At 43.0% G+C, this 15961-nt stretch overlaps 1 protein-coding gene across 2 annotated transcripts in view; it reads left to right on the top strand.

The window, feature by feature from the left end:
• Nucleotides 1-15961, top strand: part of NPAS2 (neuronal PAS domain protein 2) — a 105585-nt gene that overhangs the window by 65028 nt on the left and 24596 nt on the right. For both annotated transcript variants that reach the window (XM_054272007.1, XM_054272008.1), the window contains exons 6-8: nt 4453-4573; nt 5579-5692; nt 14622-14740. In XM_054272007.1, coding sequence (XP_054127982.1) covers nt 4453-4573; nt 5579-5692; nt 14622-14740 — 354 coding nt within the window. The remainder of the gene's footprint in view (nt 1-4452; nt 4574-5578; nt 5693-14621; nt 14741-15961) is intronic.

Here is a 15961-nt window from a genome sequence, read left to right on the forward strand (position 1 = left end):
TACTTTTTATTTGCACAGAAGCAGCACATGGCAATCCAAGTCAGGGACCAGCCTGACCAGGCTGCAGGTGGAGCAGACCTTGCTGGAGCTGCTGGAGTGGTAATGGTTAACAACAGCCCACACATGCAGAGGGAGCATCCCAGAGGCCATAACTGAGCGAGGAATAAAGGCTTCTCCCTGCCCAGGTTGGCAAGTCACTATGGCCATGGGCAGGGGCCCAGCTGAGGGTGCTTCTAGGTGCACACTGGGTATTTTAGTCCTCCTCTGTCCTTGTCATTTGTTTTTTTTAAGTTTTAAAACTGATCAGAGTGCTATCTGGAAAATCTATGTGGCTCATTTTGTTTACCTTGAGGATCTATTTGTAAGCTAAATTCAGTCACTGTTTGAGGGACAACATACCAATTCTTTCTACTCTGTGGCAACAGGGAAAAATACTGTGAAAATCTTCTGCTTTGAACAATGAAAGGAATGCAAAACTGGGCAAAATGCAGAGCGGGCACTCTGAGGTCTCCTGTTAATAAAACTGATGTATATTCTTTTTTCATTAAAATCATGAAAGTTCCAGTGCTGAGAACAAATATATCCGGTTCTCTTTAACACAGTTTCCCATACTTCCATGGAAAATTTTCAGACACAAACTTCCCCTGTTGTCATTCTAAATTTTTTTATGAGGTCTGGAGACTACTTGTAGAGTCAGTTGAGATGGAGAGGTCTAGCTCACATGGTAAGGATGACTCTAACTGAAGTGAACTCATTGAAATCTGATCACAACTCAGCATTTGCCAGTCAGATGGTACACTATGACTCCAAGAATATGCAATCTCTTGGAAAGGGTCCTCCCTGTCCCTTCTTGCCTGCTTTTCCAGAAGGTCCCTGGCAGGGTTGAGATTTCTCCTCAGGGGCTACCCAGTGAAACTCAAGGAACTGCTCTGCTGTGTTGGGTGCTTAAGGCAAACCTTCGGGTGGAAGAATCCAGGACATGGCACCTTACAGTGTGCAGGAGTTAATCATGCTGTGTTGCTGTTACAGGCTAGCAGTGGGAATCAGTGCAGGACATACAGGTTCATACAGGTGCCAAATCCCAGCACACAACTGCATAGCCATCTTTATTTTTTGTGTTGATGGGAAAGAAACCTGTCTCATTTACAGCCCTCCACCATCCCTTTCCTAGTCACTATGTTTGCTTACATCCTTTGATTTTTCTCTCCCTGCAGCAAGAATTTTTCCACCTAACCACAGAATTTTTCCACCTACCCCCATCCCGCAGTAAAAGCAATGAAATTATGAGGAAGGAGTTCCATTCTGGAGTACAGCTGTTTTGTTGAAATTGCAGAAATATTTTAACTATGCATCCCATTATTGCAGAACTTGATGTATTGTGTTTAGAACAGACCAGCTTCCATGCAGGCAAAGGTGTTCTTTGCCTGCCTTAGCTTTCAGGAGTAAATACTCCAAAGCTTTGCTTAGCAGGATCCATAGATGTGAAGATGCAGAGTAGATTCCAGGCTTAGCAGCATAACTGTGCATTAACATAGTTCATCTAACAAGTCTACCCACAATCACTGTAGTTGATCTTTTGTCTGCTTTGCCTATCTTGTTCAGCAATACTCTGGCTGTCTCAGCCAGTGGCACAGAACTGCTCACTGAAGAATAATTAGACAGAGCTGCAAACCATTCCCCTCCAACTGATCCATTTTTATCTCTGATGGTCAAATTTTATCAGTAGAATCAGGTCAGAAAAGACCTGCAAAATCAAGTCCAACCTGTGACTTAGTACCACCATGCCCACTAAACCAAAGTGCAATGTCCACTCATTTTTTGAACTCTTCCAGGGATGGTGATTCTGCCAACTTTCCTGGGCAGCCTCTTCCCATGCTTAATCACTCTTTCATGAAGAAGTTTTTTCAGATGTCCAGCCTGAGCCTCCCCTGATGCAGCTTGAGTCCATTTCCCCTTGTCCTGTCACTGGTTGCCTGGGAGAAGATACCAACCTCCACATCACCAAAACTTCCTTTTAGATAGTTTTAAGAGTATGATAAGGTCTCCCCTGAGCCTCCTTTTCTCCAGGCTAAGCAATTCTAGCTCCCTCAGCTGGTCCTTGTAAGACCTGTGCTTCTGACCCTTCCCCAGCTCTGTTGTCCTTCTCTGGAACACTGCAGCACCTCAGTGGGAGATGAATTGAGCAGCCCAGAACTGGACACGGTACTCGAGGTGAGGCCTCACCAGTCCCCAGTACAGGGAGCAATTCCTGCCTGCTCCTGCTGGCCACACCATTGCTGATCCAGGCCAGGTCACCATTGGCCTTCTTGGCCACCTGGGCACTGCTGGCTCATGTTCAGCTGCTGTGACCAGCACCCCCAGGTCCCTTCCCACTGGGCGGCTTCCCAGCCTCTCTGCCCCCAGCCTGTAGCACTGCCTGGGGTTGTTGTGGCCCAAGGGCAGGATGTGGTACTTTGCCTTGTTGGACCCTCATACAGGTCTCAGGTCTTTGATCCAGATCCCTTTGCAGAGCTTATCTGTTTCACCACCTACCTTTTTGCCATGGCATCAGATGTCTGCTCTTTGGGTCTGGTGCAGAATTAGCTATGAACAGCTTGCTTGGCATTTTCCACAGTTCCAGTGAGACAGTGGAATATTTGCTTCCATCTCTCTGTTTGACTTAGCAATGTATTCTGGGTTGACATATTGATTCGAGAGCATTGTTGAAGTCTTGATGTGTACAAGATCCAGAAGTTCTGTTCTGTGCACTGTTTTACTGGTGTGCCAGACCTCTGCAAGAGGTGAGTTTGGAATTGGAGCTTGGTCACAGTATGGAGACAAAAGGTTTCAGTTAGAGGAGTAGTGATGGCTCACATCTAGTTTTCTCTGCAATTACTGCAGAGTACATGGGAGATTAATTAACCTGGTGGTATCATTAGCATTTACAGGAAAAAATAATTTCTGAGATTGCACCTAAGCCTTGAACAGAACTCACCAGTGCAGTTTCCAAAGGCTCTTTCTTCATATGCACAACAAAAAAATTACATGAAACAATGTACTATATTTTGTGAAGTATAGTATGTGTATATAGAAGTGTGTATGTAAGTATTTATACATACATAAAAAACCTTTATCACATACTGTATCAGTAGGATTCACATTAATAAGATATAAACTAAAGCCACAAAAATAACTTTTGATTATTCTTCACAACAGGAATATTCGAGTAATGAGCAGATATATACTTATAACTGAATCATCTAAAGTGATATATTCTTGTTAAGGTGTGTGTATAAAGCATAGCACTCTGGTTTTTAACGTCTGCTTTTTAATGAGTTTCACCACTCGAAACAGGAATTCCACACAGAAAAGCTAGCATGAATAGAAAGCAGATGGAAACCAAAGCACAATCTTACACAAATAGATGATGGTTAATAACTTGCCAGTCTCATACACAGCTTACATGTTTTCAGCATGACTGTACAGTCTGATAGAAGCTGCTCTGATGACACACAAAGCTGTGTCAGTGTGCCAGCTCAGCCTGAGGTAGTCTCAAGTGGGACAGATGTAAGTTGATGCCATTGGAGGGTCACTTTATCTCAGGCTTCCTTTCAGAGGCGCTCTGTTGGGTTAGTCACCACACTGGGCACAGGGACACCTTCCTCTTGGCAGCCCATGACAGACTCATTGTTGTCTCCACCCTGAGCCAGCCATGGCCTTTTACACAAATCCATATCCTCTTTCCATTCCCAAATCTTAGTTCCTAGATTTTGGATGGATTTCAGGTTCAAGCCAGCTGATCATGGGGCTGGAGGCACATGGACATTCAGCTCATGGCTGGCCAGAGGTAGGACTTGGTGGCACTGTGAAGTTCCCCTCCCTGGACACTAACTGCTGTAAAATCATGTCCAGATGTGGAAGTCCCCTTGTCCCTGCTCCCACCTGCCAGGATGCAGGAAATGGGGAACCAGATCTGCCACCCCAAGGGCACTTCCCAGGATCTGAGGGGATCCCCCCAGGAAAGGGCTTGATCTGGGAATCACCTGGCTGACTCAGGATGACTCTCAGTCTCACTGCTCCTGCAAGTCAGGCTCTGTCAGGGAGAGAACAAATTCCAGTGATCCACAACAGGCCTGTGCATGGAGCTTAGTAGCACTATGGGGAGCCAGACACCCTTTTCCAGCCCTCTCCCAGGTCTCATAATTTAATTGCATGGACATACCTGCTGCATCTGATGGTCTCTGAGAAACACTGAATATTGCTGATTGCTGAGACTTAATTGATGACCAGCCCACAGGGAAGTGGCCACTCAGTTTGTCCAACAGGTTCTCCCTCTGTTTTAGAGTACCTGGAAATCAGTGAGGAAGCTCCTGTCAAATGCCACAGGCTTTGTATCACCTCTTGTTGCACATCTCTGCAAGTGTTGCTTGTTGTGATATTTCTGTTTGTCTCAAAACTTATTTCTCTTTGCAGTGTGATGTCTTGGATCAGAATTTGTTAAACTTCCTCCCAGAACAAGAACACTCAGAAATTTATAAGATGTTATCTTCTTGTATGCTTATGACAGATTCTGCCTCATCCGATTACCTAAAAAGTAAGTTTCATTTTATCTTCTCTAGTAAATGAAAAAGCACAGGCAGGATAAGAGATTTTCTCACAAAAAGAGTTTTTTATGTGATGTGCAGTAAAAAAATTAGGTTCATAGCCTTTCAAAAAGATCTTGCCACCTGGAATGACCCTTTGGTTCTATTTTTAAATGAAACTCTTTGCCTTGATTTTACTAGGCTAAAACTACTTGCAGTTATGTTAATTATTAAACATCATATCATTTGAGACAGCTAAGGAAAATAGGTTAGCTGATGGAAATTGAGAGTTTGCCTGAGACAAATCACATCTTAATTGATATTTCAGCCTGTTCAAGTAAGATGTTGTTCAGAGATCAGCTAATGTGGCGTAACTTTGGTTTGCCTTACAGTCAAAAAATACCTCTAAAACTATTGTAATTCTTTTTCCAATTGAAATTTCATTTCCTTGGAAATGTTTTTACTTCCTCGGCCTGACTCACTCTAGGAGGTAAGATGCAGAAAACCAAAAAAGACACAATAATGTAAGATGTACAGCTGCCCAATCTACTGTATTGTACAAAACCTGCAGCTGAAAGCTAATATGCCCAAGTTAAATAGATGTTTTGAGGTAATTAAGCATAGTTTTCCAACACAGGATGTAGAACAGCTGTGAGTTGTGAGGAGCCTCAGCAGAAAAAAGCAGTTAGTGAAGGACCCAGTTCTGTCTGTGGCTGCACTGAGGCTGTGGCTGTGTAACTCCTGTGATGAGGTGTGTCACAGAAGGGCGAGTCTCCAAAGCTGTCCCCGAGCTGCAGGCACGCCTGGGCACAGTGCTGAGCAACCTGCATCCCTGCAAGGCTTTCTTGCAGAGCCTCTGCTCCTGCAATGTATAGCACATTGGTGTTTGAGACTCCTGAGAGGTAACAAGCTGCTCTTGTGCTGCCAGTTGCAAGATTGGGGTTGGAAGACACCATTGGTTGTGTTTAGCTGAAATAGTATATTTATTTCTTCTTCTTCTTCTTTTAACAATCCAGCTGACAATGAACTAGAGTTTTATTGTCATCTTCTGAGAGGAAGTTTGAACCCAAAGGAATTTCCAACATATGAATACATAAAATTTGTAGGAAATTTTCGGTCTTACAGCAATGGTAAGCTTTAATTGTTGTATAAATGTTCCTTTAGCTGTGTAAAATAAAATATAAGTATTGCTCCATTGAACAAGACAGGCTTTTAACTGACAGAACTATTTTTAACGTTATGGGATAAATTTTGCTTCTCACGGATCTCATGGCTGAGTTGCAGTAGCTGGATGAATACATGTGATGAGTGAAATTGTGTTAGTTGCTTTTGTTACTGCCCTTCACTTGCAGTGATCCTGCACAATGGGTAAGTTTGCAAATAATGACAGGTTTAGATGAGGGTTTATTTGTGCTCACTGATACTGTGTGCTAAGACCCCACCTATTAGCAAAATTATAATCTTGCTGCCTTATCTGCTGGTTTGCTTTAAACACAAATTCCATGCCAGAACTGATAACCTGCCAAATCTGTCTTCTTACCCTTCTCTGCAAAATCCTGGGGAAAGGCAGCAGTGCCACGTTTCATCAGAATGGCTGTGGACACTGCCACCCATCTCCCTCTCCAGCTGCCATTTTGCATTCCTCTCCAGCACTGCAGAACCCACTACTCTCCAAAAAAAGGGGAAGACATGCAGTCAGCATAGTCACTAATGCACCACAGTCAGTCCAGGGAAACCATCTTTCAAGGGGTGAAGAGCAGATTTCCATCTCACCCATTCTCTAACAAACAGATTGCTGCACGGCCATTAGTGTCAGAAATTAAATACTCTTTTATTCCTTTCCTCCTCCTGCCTGCCCAAGTTTGCTTTAGTTACTTGCCTGACTGAACTCCAGAGTGGCATTTCCAAAGTTGCTGGTATTGTTCCAAATAGGTCATCCTCTGCAAAAAAATTCCCCACCGTGCTTTCCAAAAACTGCACGCCACGCTGTGAAAAAAAATGTCCCTGTCCCCATTTAACTTTCTGCTTTTGCTCCACATGACTAGAATAGAAACCTACATGCAGGATGGAGATATGTATTTCTTGTTTGGTGCCATCTGATTTGAGGCTCTATTTGTATAAAAAAATGTAGCTGCCTGTATGCTTTCTAGTTTGAATGAAGTGAAATGTGCCTGCCTGACAGACGCGCACACCAAGCTGTTCTGTTTTCTAGAGCAGAAACCGGATTTCAGGTGCTGACTCATAAGGATGCATTTCTACCAGGGGAATTTCGAATTTCTGATCCATTTTCTTCAAGGATTTTCAGCCCTTTATTTTAGCCTGACACTAATATTGCCCACTTACCCGTTAGGATTTCACATCCCCGCTATTTTATCAGTGGCTATTTCTCAGAAAAATGATAAAACTTACATTACAGATATCTTCCCTGGCTTAATGCATGGAAACTAAATGGGAACATATTGATTTCAGAAGACACCAAATCATTTTCCAAAGACCCCATCTTAATAGCTTTCAAACAAGTCACGTGCTTTCTTCTTCACATTTTTCCCCCTTTGTGCCACTTTTTTCTAAATCTTCACTTTATTTTGTCTCTTCCACTTTCTTCACATCTCTGCTGCAGCCTGACCCTCTGGTTGACAGGGAGGGGCAGCCTTACCTGGCTCTGTGAGATGGTGCCTCTTGGCCCCCTTGCCATCTGACTTGAGTTTCGCCAATTCAGTGCATGTCCTGATGGAAATGCCTCACCAGTGCATGTCCAGCACTGCTCCCCTTTGGCTGGGAGTCACTGCCACGGCTGCCTCCCAGCAAAGGTGGAAGCGAGTGCCCTGGACTCAGATGTAGCAGCAGCAAACTGTTTGCTTGGGAGCTGATACCCTTGGCTTACAGGGTGAGCAGCCAGAGGAGGGTGCAGACCTCCAGAGTGGCTGTCCTTGGATCAGCTGGGCTCCTTGCACCAGCCAGCTGCACCCTGAGCAAGGCACAGGAGAATCAGCTCAAGTGAGCACCATAGGAATGCTCCACCCTTTGGGGAAGCCACCCAAGGGCTGGGCGCAGGCACCTGTGCTTTGGCACAGGGACTTGTGGCACAAACAACTTCAAGCATCTGGTGGGTGCAGGGGTGGGCTGGATTCCTGCCTCTGCTTGGCCCACAGTTACCAGGCACCATCCCCCAGCCCATGCTCCTCAGGGCTGTCACCTGTTGGGCCTGACAGCAATTGCCCTCTTTTCCTCCTGTTAAATAAATACCCATTCTCCAGTCATCCATCCTCCAGGTGTGAGGCCAATTGGGCAAGAGAGAAAGTGGTGACAAGGGTGGTGGGAGAGACACATCACTCAGGGCAGCATTTGCCCTGTATGCATAGGATCAGCTGGCCCCAAAGCCTGCTTTTTGGAGATGTTTGAGAAGGAGGGATTCTAAGCTAAGGATAAGAAAAGACTTAGCTGGGGGAGAAAGACAGAAATTGCAAATTAGGCTTAATTAGCAGGAGACATTCCTTATGAATGTACTGAAGAATGTTTTTCCCTGTAGCTTTTCACAGCAGTGGAAGTGTGAGCATGTTTTTACACATGGGAGACTGATACAGGATGTTCCTTAAATACAAATCCTGCCATTCCTTTTTAGCCACCCAATGCAAACTCCTACCTTTGTTTCCAATGCTTTGCTGAGCATACTCTGAGCGCACTCAGCCTGCCTGTTCCTGCCACAAGGATGCCAGAGCCTCTATGGCCAGGGAAGTTCTTTTATCCCTGAGCACATTATATCCTGTCAGGATACTTAGCTATTCTGTTGTCATTAATGTAGAGTCTTGCAGGAGTAAATCTGTCTCCATGCCTTGTCATTTAACTTTTGCTGATGTTTTTAAGAACTGGTAGGTCCTACTTCACCCTCTTTAACAGAAATGTCACTATCTTTATTCTACTTCCACATAGCCTTTTATGTAACCTCTTTTGAATTATCATTTCCTTAGGCTTATTTTATTATTGTTCATTACTCATACAGTGTTGGTGCTTGGGGCAAGGAGGTCATGCCTGTGAGTCCCCAGTCACCTTGCCCCCCTCCCTCCTCCTTTATACCTTCCCCCTTAATCTCATTGTTGACTTCTGGCTGAGAACATCATATAGGGATGGGTTTGAATGGATTAATTTGAAGGATTGCAGCTTAGAAAGCCAGTTAGGAGCTTAGCTTCTCTCCCTAACTTTAATGGGAGCTCTGAGGCTTTAAAGGCTGTCGTACTGAGATGCCAAAGATAATTTTTTTCATGCTGAAGTAGGACAAATACCTGATATCTGCCAAGGTGACTTGTCACCAGAATTGCTGTCAGGGAGCCAGATCACACACAGTCTACATCGAACCCATGCTACTCCCACAGAGGAGCAGTCACTGGCATTTTCACTGATCCCAGAAGAGGCAGGGACATGCATACACAGGGCTCAGAAATTGCCCAGGAAAGCTCTCTCTGTTCACAGCAGGTATTCTGTCTTTCAGGAGATCACTGTCCCTGGATCTCCTAGGGTCAGCTACAGCTGTGGGCTGGAGGAGCTACACAGCCCAGTGCCAGGGTTAGCAAGAGCAGGCACACTTTGGCTGGTCCTGAGGAATCTGTACTCTGCAAACCCTGCTGCAGAGCATTTCTGCTGCTGTATCTGCACCAGGAATGTGACATGAGCTGCCTGCACATGAGTGAATCCCCATTGCACTGGCTGTGCCCAAGTGAGAGCAGCTGACCAGTGAGACAGCAGTGCAAGCTGTGCAGAGTGCTGCATGAGTCACTGCCTGTGCTAAATCAAATACAAGAGATTTGATTTTCCATTTGGGAGGATTATATAATCATCATTAATTAAGCTTCAATGAGAAAAGCAGGACTGTAACCTGATGTGAAGATTCAGTAGTCCCATGAGAGGAAAGGAGGTGGCCCACGGGCCACTCAGACGAGGAAGGTGGAATTCCTTTTTGCTTCTGCGAGAAATGCCTACTTGCTGTCAGATCACCAGGGTTGGTTTTGGTTTATTTGTAAATAGGAACTCTGTCCAATAGTTTTATATATTTCAGGTTCTGGGTCTGTAGCCCAGATTTTAACGAGAGTCATGAAGGGAGCTCACATCTGAGGGAGCCAAGTGCATCACTGTACCTATTAACCTGTAGTACCTGGTAAGAGAGAGAGAGTCATATCAGCATCACCAATCAATAATACAGTGGCTCTCACCCAGTCTTGCCTGAGGGCTGAGGGGGAAGGCATGTAATGAAGGTAACTCTCCCCAAAAGTTCAAGGAAGTGCTCAGCTCCAGTAAAAAATGTCAGATCGAGTGAGAATACATTATTTTACAAAGCCGCTTAATAGCTCACTCAGATAAGAAATTATAAGATGGGTTGGATTTATTCCTCCTGTGAAAATTGTTTGTAATTTGTAAACACACAAAGATCTCTCATAATTATATATCCAAATATTGGCTCTGGTATCCTCTTTCTGAAGTGATACACTTGCTTGAAAACTCCTGAAAGGGACAAAACCAGAGTCTTCCCTTTCAAAGAGTTAATCAATATTAAAAAGGACCACCAGCATCTTTTAAGTGATAGATCTGTCCTTTCATCCAAAATCCCTGAAGCTTTTCTCTTGAAGAAGTAGATAAGCATTAGAGTTCCTAATCAAGTAATGTAATATTATAGTGGAATTTAAAATGGTGCATTTTTGTTCCCAATTACATGGAAGCTCAGGAAGTATCTGGTTACTGAATGCTAATAATGGAAGATACTCTACTGTTAGCCGATACATCTCTCAGATATAATAATAAGCATCAAGAAAATTACTATGTTGAGGAGGAAAAAAGTCTTAACTTCCAGAAAAATTAATTGCATCTGAATTAATTTTTAAAAGAAGTAAACAGTTCATACAGAAGATACATTGATCTTGAGCCTCCATACATATGTGCTGAAACAAGAATAACTCAATCCAAAATGAATATTTTGATCAAAACCAAGAGCCACATATTATTACTTGCTATTAACAATATCATAGAAGCTACAGCTAACCATATGCAGCACTCCTGCTAGGCTCTCTATGCAAAGAAAAGACACCATTCCTGTTCTAAGGAATCTGCTTGGGATTCCTATCACACATATCATACCATTCATATCATTCAGCACAGGATGGCCAGGGGAGAAACAGGAGGAGGAAAGAGGAGAGAGTAGATCAAAGTGGACAGGTGATGTATGGACAGTGTCACTGTTACTCATCTACATGAGAGCAGTCTGGCTTGCCACCAGCACTTTGGATTTCTTCATTATATCTGTTAATTGCCAAATATTCTGTTCATCTGAGGCCTGAATTAATTTATATGAAACAAATTTGAATTTATTCTGGTCTGTTTGGCTTGTATTTTTTGAAATCACTGTTCAGTTTGTTTGACAGTCACTAAGACTGGTTCTTTAAATATTAACATCTCTTGACAAAGTAGGAAGGAGGGATTTCTTCTTTCAAATGGCATAAGCAGGAGGTTTGCTATCTTAGGAAGATTATGTTTTACACATTCCAAGCTGAAGAAAGATGACCGAGCAACTGACTGCTGTACTATTATTAACTGAATAAAGTGGCATCTGGGGTTTTTAAAACATGTTTTCATTCACTTCATATGGCATGATTTCTCTCCCTAGGGACTATCCTTTTGCCTGTAATAGTGAAGGGTTTGGTTCCTTTTGTACATTATTTATTTGTAACATTCTGTTCCACGAATGTTACAAATAAATAATGTACTGGTCTTTAAAAAAATAAACAAAAGAATAATCAAACAAATATCTCTGTATAGGTAAATCAGTTTCTTTGTGTCTTACAAGATACTTGCAGGTATTTAGTACTTCTACAAAAGAATTGTGTGGTACTCTAGGGGCAACAGGCATGATAGGTAACCACTAAAACAATTAAAATTCACACTAAGGAGCATCAGCTAGCTGATGTATATGAGACAACTGTTTCACCTTTCTGATGATGTATTTAGCTTTGTCACATGACCTTCAGATTCCTTACTCAAGATATTTTATCCTGATTATTTAATTGTGAAACACACAGGCCTTCACTTACCCAAGCCCACCTATTTATGGCTAGCCTAACATTTTTCATTAGGCATCTTCTGACAAAAACACTCCAAGCCCTATATTTGACTGATAAATCTTAATATCTGCAAAGCCTCAGGCTTGATCCTCTATTTTCTGTTCCACTGTTTTTCTGTGGTGCTTTCAGAAAGTTCACTACTGAACTACCTCAAGGTATTGTGTTTCTTTTGAAGAGACTTGGAGAGTCATAAGGTATGATTTTTCAGAAGGCTTTTTTAAAAGGTTATACCAGGATTGTATTTTTTTAAAAATTCATCTAATGACCTCTTTTTTTAACTACACTTCAAAATTCATCAACCAAAAAGGTTGAAATTCACTGACCAGCTGCAAAAGCAGAGCAAAGCAGGCTGTGCAGATAAAGCTGTGGAAAGAAAAGATACCAACAGCCAAAGTCAGGCAGCAAAATAATTCAGAAGCAAATGTGAGTGGTTTTTTCCTTTCAGTTATTGTAGTTGTCATTTTCAGATGGAGATGTACTTGACAATGTAGTGGCTACCTGCTTGCTTCATTGAGGCTTTTAATGCTCTGGACTTTGTCAAAGGCAGCTGAGTATGAGATGGCACAGTAGCTGTTCAAAGACAGGATAACATCCAGCCAGGCAGCTGTGTCTCATCTCTTTGGGCTTATTCATTCACTGCTGCTTAAGTTCATCATTTCCAAATGTTGTGAGGAAATCCCAAATTACTGCCTAGCTGTCCTACACAATAATTATTACCCTCTTACTACTGCATTTACCTGTTGGAAATAGAATCCTATTTTGTAAATGCCACATTCAGGGATGTATTCTGCTGCCTTCTGGGAATATGTCTCAGGCTCGTGGCTGTTTACATCCAGCAGCTGACATGAAAAAGCCGTCTGCTCTCTTTGGTGTGACTCAGTCTCCGCTTCCTTCTACAACTGGTGTCATTTGCAAGCCCATGGTTCGCTAACTAGGTTAATTTATCATACCTGTGTTTCAGAGGCTAAATGTGCATATCTTGTTTTCATATCTTAGAGCCCAGACTGCAAGAATTTGCTACTGAACTTGGCTGTTACAGAGAGAAACAGCCCCAGTGATTTCAAATGTCTCAGCATACTACATAGCAAGCTCAGAAGTAACTTTTCTCAGTGCCCGTAATGTGGGTTTATAGCATTCCCATTAATTTTAAAACAGGACCAACTACAGAAAGCAACAGATTTGCACAAAATTCTAATATCAGAGATGGATCAATAACTCTTTATTTAGGCTACTTGTGTGTCCTGTAGAACTTAACTCTTCTTCTTTTCAGCTTTTTGTGTTAATAATCACATAGAAGCCCACATATATACATGAAACTCCAGGATCAGAATGGCAACACATATTCCTAGGGCGTCCCGAGAGCACATGTGCTCTGCTGGTGAAAGGAGGAGACTTTTGCCCATAGTTTTTCTCTCTATATCCAGTTAGCCATGCCCTCCAGTCTCAACTATGAGAGAGGACTTTATCTCTGGGGATGTTCACATCTGTGCTGTCTTCTCAGATAAAGAACTTTTTTCTTCTTTTTTGGTGGAATATATATTGTACATGCAGTGGCCTAAACCATTTAATCACAGGTGTGAATTCCACTCAGAATACTTTCTTTTCTGTCTCATACCCTGTTATCCTTGTTACCAGTAATGCATCAATATTCTAAGGCTTTTAATAGGTTGAATTGGGTTCCAAAAGCACATGTGATCACGTGAGACTTCTTCCATCTCTGCAATTTGTGGTAGTAAATGAAATCCCAGTGCAGAAGCACCCCAGGATAAAAATGGCTTGTTATCTTCTCCTCATATAGATACAAAGCTCTTCAATTTCACAGTAATGCTTTGCCCTGTGCAGAAGAGCCAAACTGTCTGAAACTTCATGAAGGTGGATGTAGGGGCCTAATAGTAAGGAAAGAGAGTTTCATATTGGTTTTAATCCCTGTTAGCATGAAATTAGCTCACATTGGTGAACTCTGGCTGTTAGCTAGGACCTTCTCTGCCCCCATGGGAGAAAGTCAGCCAGGCAGGGCAAGAATCCAGCCCAGTTCCCACTGCAGCCTGGCACACCGTTTTCTTTCATAGCTGTGGGAGTGGGATTACCATCTCTAAACTTGAACTTGGAGGAGTAATTTGCATTATGTCATTCTAACATGGGACTGTGGGCTGGTTTTCATCAACATGTCCTTTTGGCAATGTATCTCTCTGGCAGGAGGTGCTAGTGGGCTCTCAAAGCAGTTGAAGCCATGCAATCATGAAAGACACAGGTAAAAAGCATATACAAAATGTGTAACCACATCACATCCAGTTTTTCCTGCTGCCCAGTGTTGTAGGACACAGCAGGCCCTCTGCAGACTCGCCAGATGTGCCCATCTCTGGAGGCCAGTGCCATACATGGGTCACTTCTTCTTTAAAACAAGGAGAGCTTGAGCATACTGGGGACAGTTCTTTCCATGCAGAAGGGGATGGTATTCTTCAGCAGCCAAGAATCACAAGCATCCTCTTGCTAGTTTGATGAAGCCTCCCTGGCTGTGGGCCCCAGTATTCTGCCATTGATGACTTGACGAACTCTCTTCAGCTTCCTCCTTTGCCAACACTTTTTTTCACTGCATCATGGAAGTTACAGCACCAGGCATGCTGCAGAATGTATTTTTTTTTCCTTGTGAGTGGTGAAAAAGAGCAATTGGATGCGTGGGGTTTCTTTCCAGAAAACTGGTTTATGCTCTGTAATAAGGTTTGGCCTTATTTTTATCAGGATTAACCTGTAAAATTCATATTTGAAGTTAAGCTCTGATGCCTTTCTGCCTAACATGACTGACTTGGATTTAAATATATGCATATCAGCTTTAAAAGCTTTTAGAGCACTTCTCTGAATAAAAATAGTATTAGTACACTTGGAGTGTGCAAAATATTCAGGGAGAGCGAATCTTATATGAGGCATGACTCCAGGTCCCATTTTTTTCCCTAACTAGGGCCTAACTCCACTTGCAATGGCTTTGATGAGGCTGTCCCAAGGGCTTACAGAGCATCCCCAGGAAAGCAGATCTGCTTTGTGGCAACGGTTCGCTTGGCAACACCTCAGTTTTTGAAGGTAAGTGCTCACCCTGGGTGCTGTGCATCCCAGAACTTCACTAAACACTTTCAGATGGGGCAACACAGAAGGTTCTTAGTTTTGCTAATTGAATGGATTACAGGTATCACATTTCACGCATAAAAATCCAGTGAAGAGGATTATCAGTGCAAGCCAGGATCTGTGGAAGCAGTGTCACTTCTGCCCGTGTTGCACAGGATACAGAGCCCTCCTTGCAATAGGAATTGCAAAGTCACTTTGAAATTTGGTTCCTCGTTGCTGCTTTCTGTTCCTGCAATGGGACCATGTACAAAGGTCTCAAGGGTCTTTTCCAGCCTAGCTAATTCTCTGATCCTGTGATTTTGTGATACAGATGACCACCAACACTTCCATTTGTGCTTCTCAGAGTGTTTGGTGGATTACTGCTTGTTTCCCTTCTCACAAATCCTCAAAGATAGCTGCATGTGGTTATAAGGACAGACAAACCAAGCTTGTGCCTAACACTGCTGTTCCCTAATTGACAAATGTGAACTGCTGCATTAGGTATCCTGTGCCCAGAGTTTAAGAGGGGTTTTTTTTTTAATGTAATTGAGATGTGACCAATATGAAAACACTTCTCCCTTGGCCTGGTTCCATTCCGTGCTCTGGAACTTGCAGGGCAGTCTAGACTGATTCCTGACTCTGCAGGGAAGTAGAGTCCCTTCTAGGTAAGTGAGGACACTTCCCATGCATCTTAACCACAATAAGCATATGCAGAAGGGTTGGAGTTAAAGGTTCTCTGAGAACCCTAAAAGCAAATTCCTTGTCTTTGGGGAGCTAGCATCTCAAAATAAACAGGGAAACAAAATGTTTACTTGTGGCAATGAGCTGCCCAGTGCTAGGGAGGAAGCAGCTGCTGAACAGCCCTGAGAAGGTTTTAACTGCCACAAAGTCCTGAGCACACTTCAGTTCACCTGGGTGACTCACCTAACTCCCACTCTTGACTTTCTGCTGCAAAATGAGTGTAAAATGTTTATCTGACCAGCTAAGGAAGACAGAATTCAGCAGTTTGGTTGCACACAGCAGTGTTTGTACCTTGAACTTTAGTGTATGATCTTGGCATCAGCATGGATTTTGCCCTAAACTGGAGAGAGGGGGAGAGTGGAATTGAAGGTGCTTGTGAAGCCTTTTGCCTCTGCACAGCTAGTGACTTCAAAGAACTTTGTTAGCATTGATATGTATCAAAGAACTGCTTGACTGCAG

The sequence above is a fragment of the Melozone crissalis genome, unplaced genomic scaffold (genome assembly GCF_028551555.1).
Source record: "Melozone crissalis strain CALT ecotype California unplaced genomic scaffold, PUWL_Pcris_2 ptg000013l_1, whole genome shotgun sequence".
In the NCBI taxonomy this organism is placed as follows: Eukaryota; Metazoa; Chordata; class Aves; order Passeriformes; family Passerellidae; genus Melozone; species Melozone crissalis.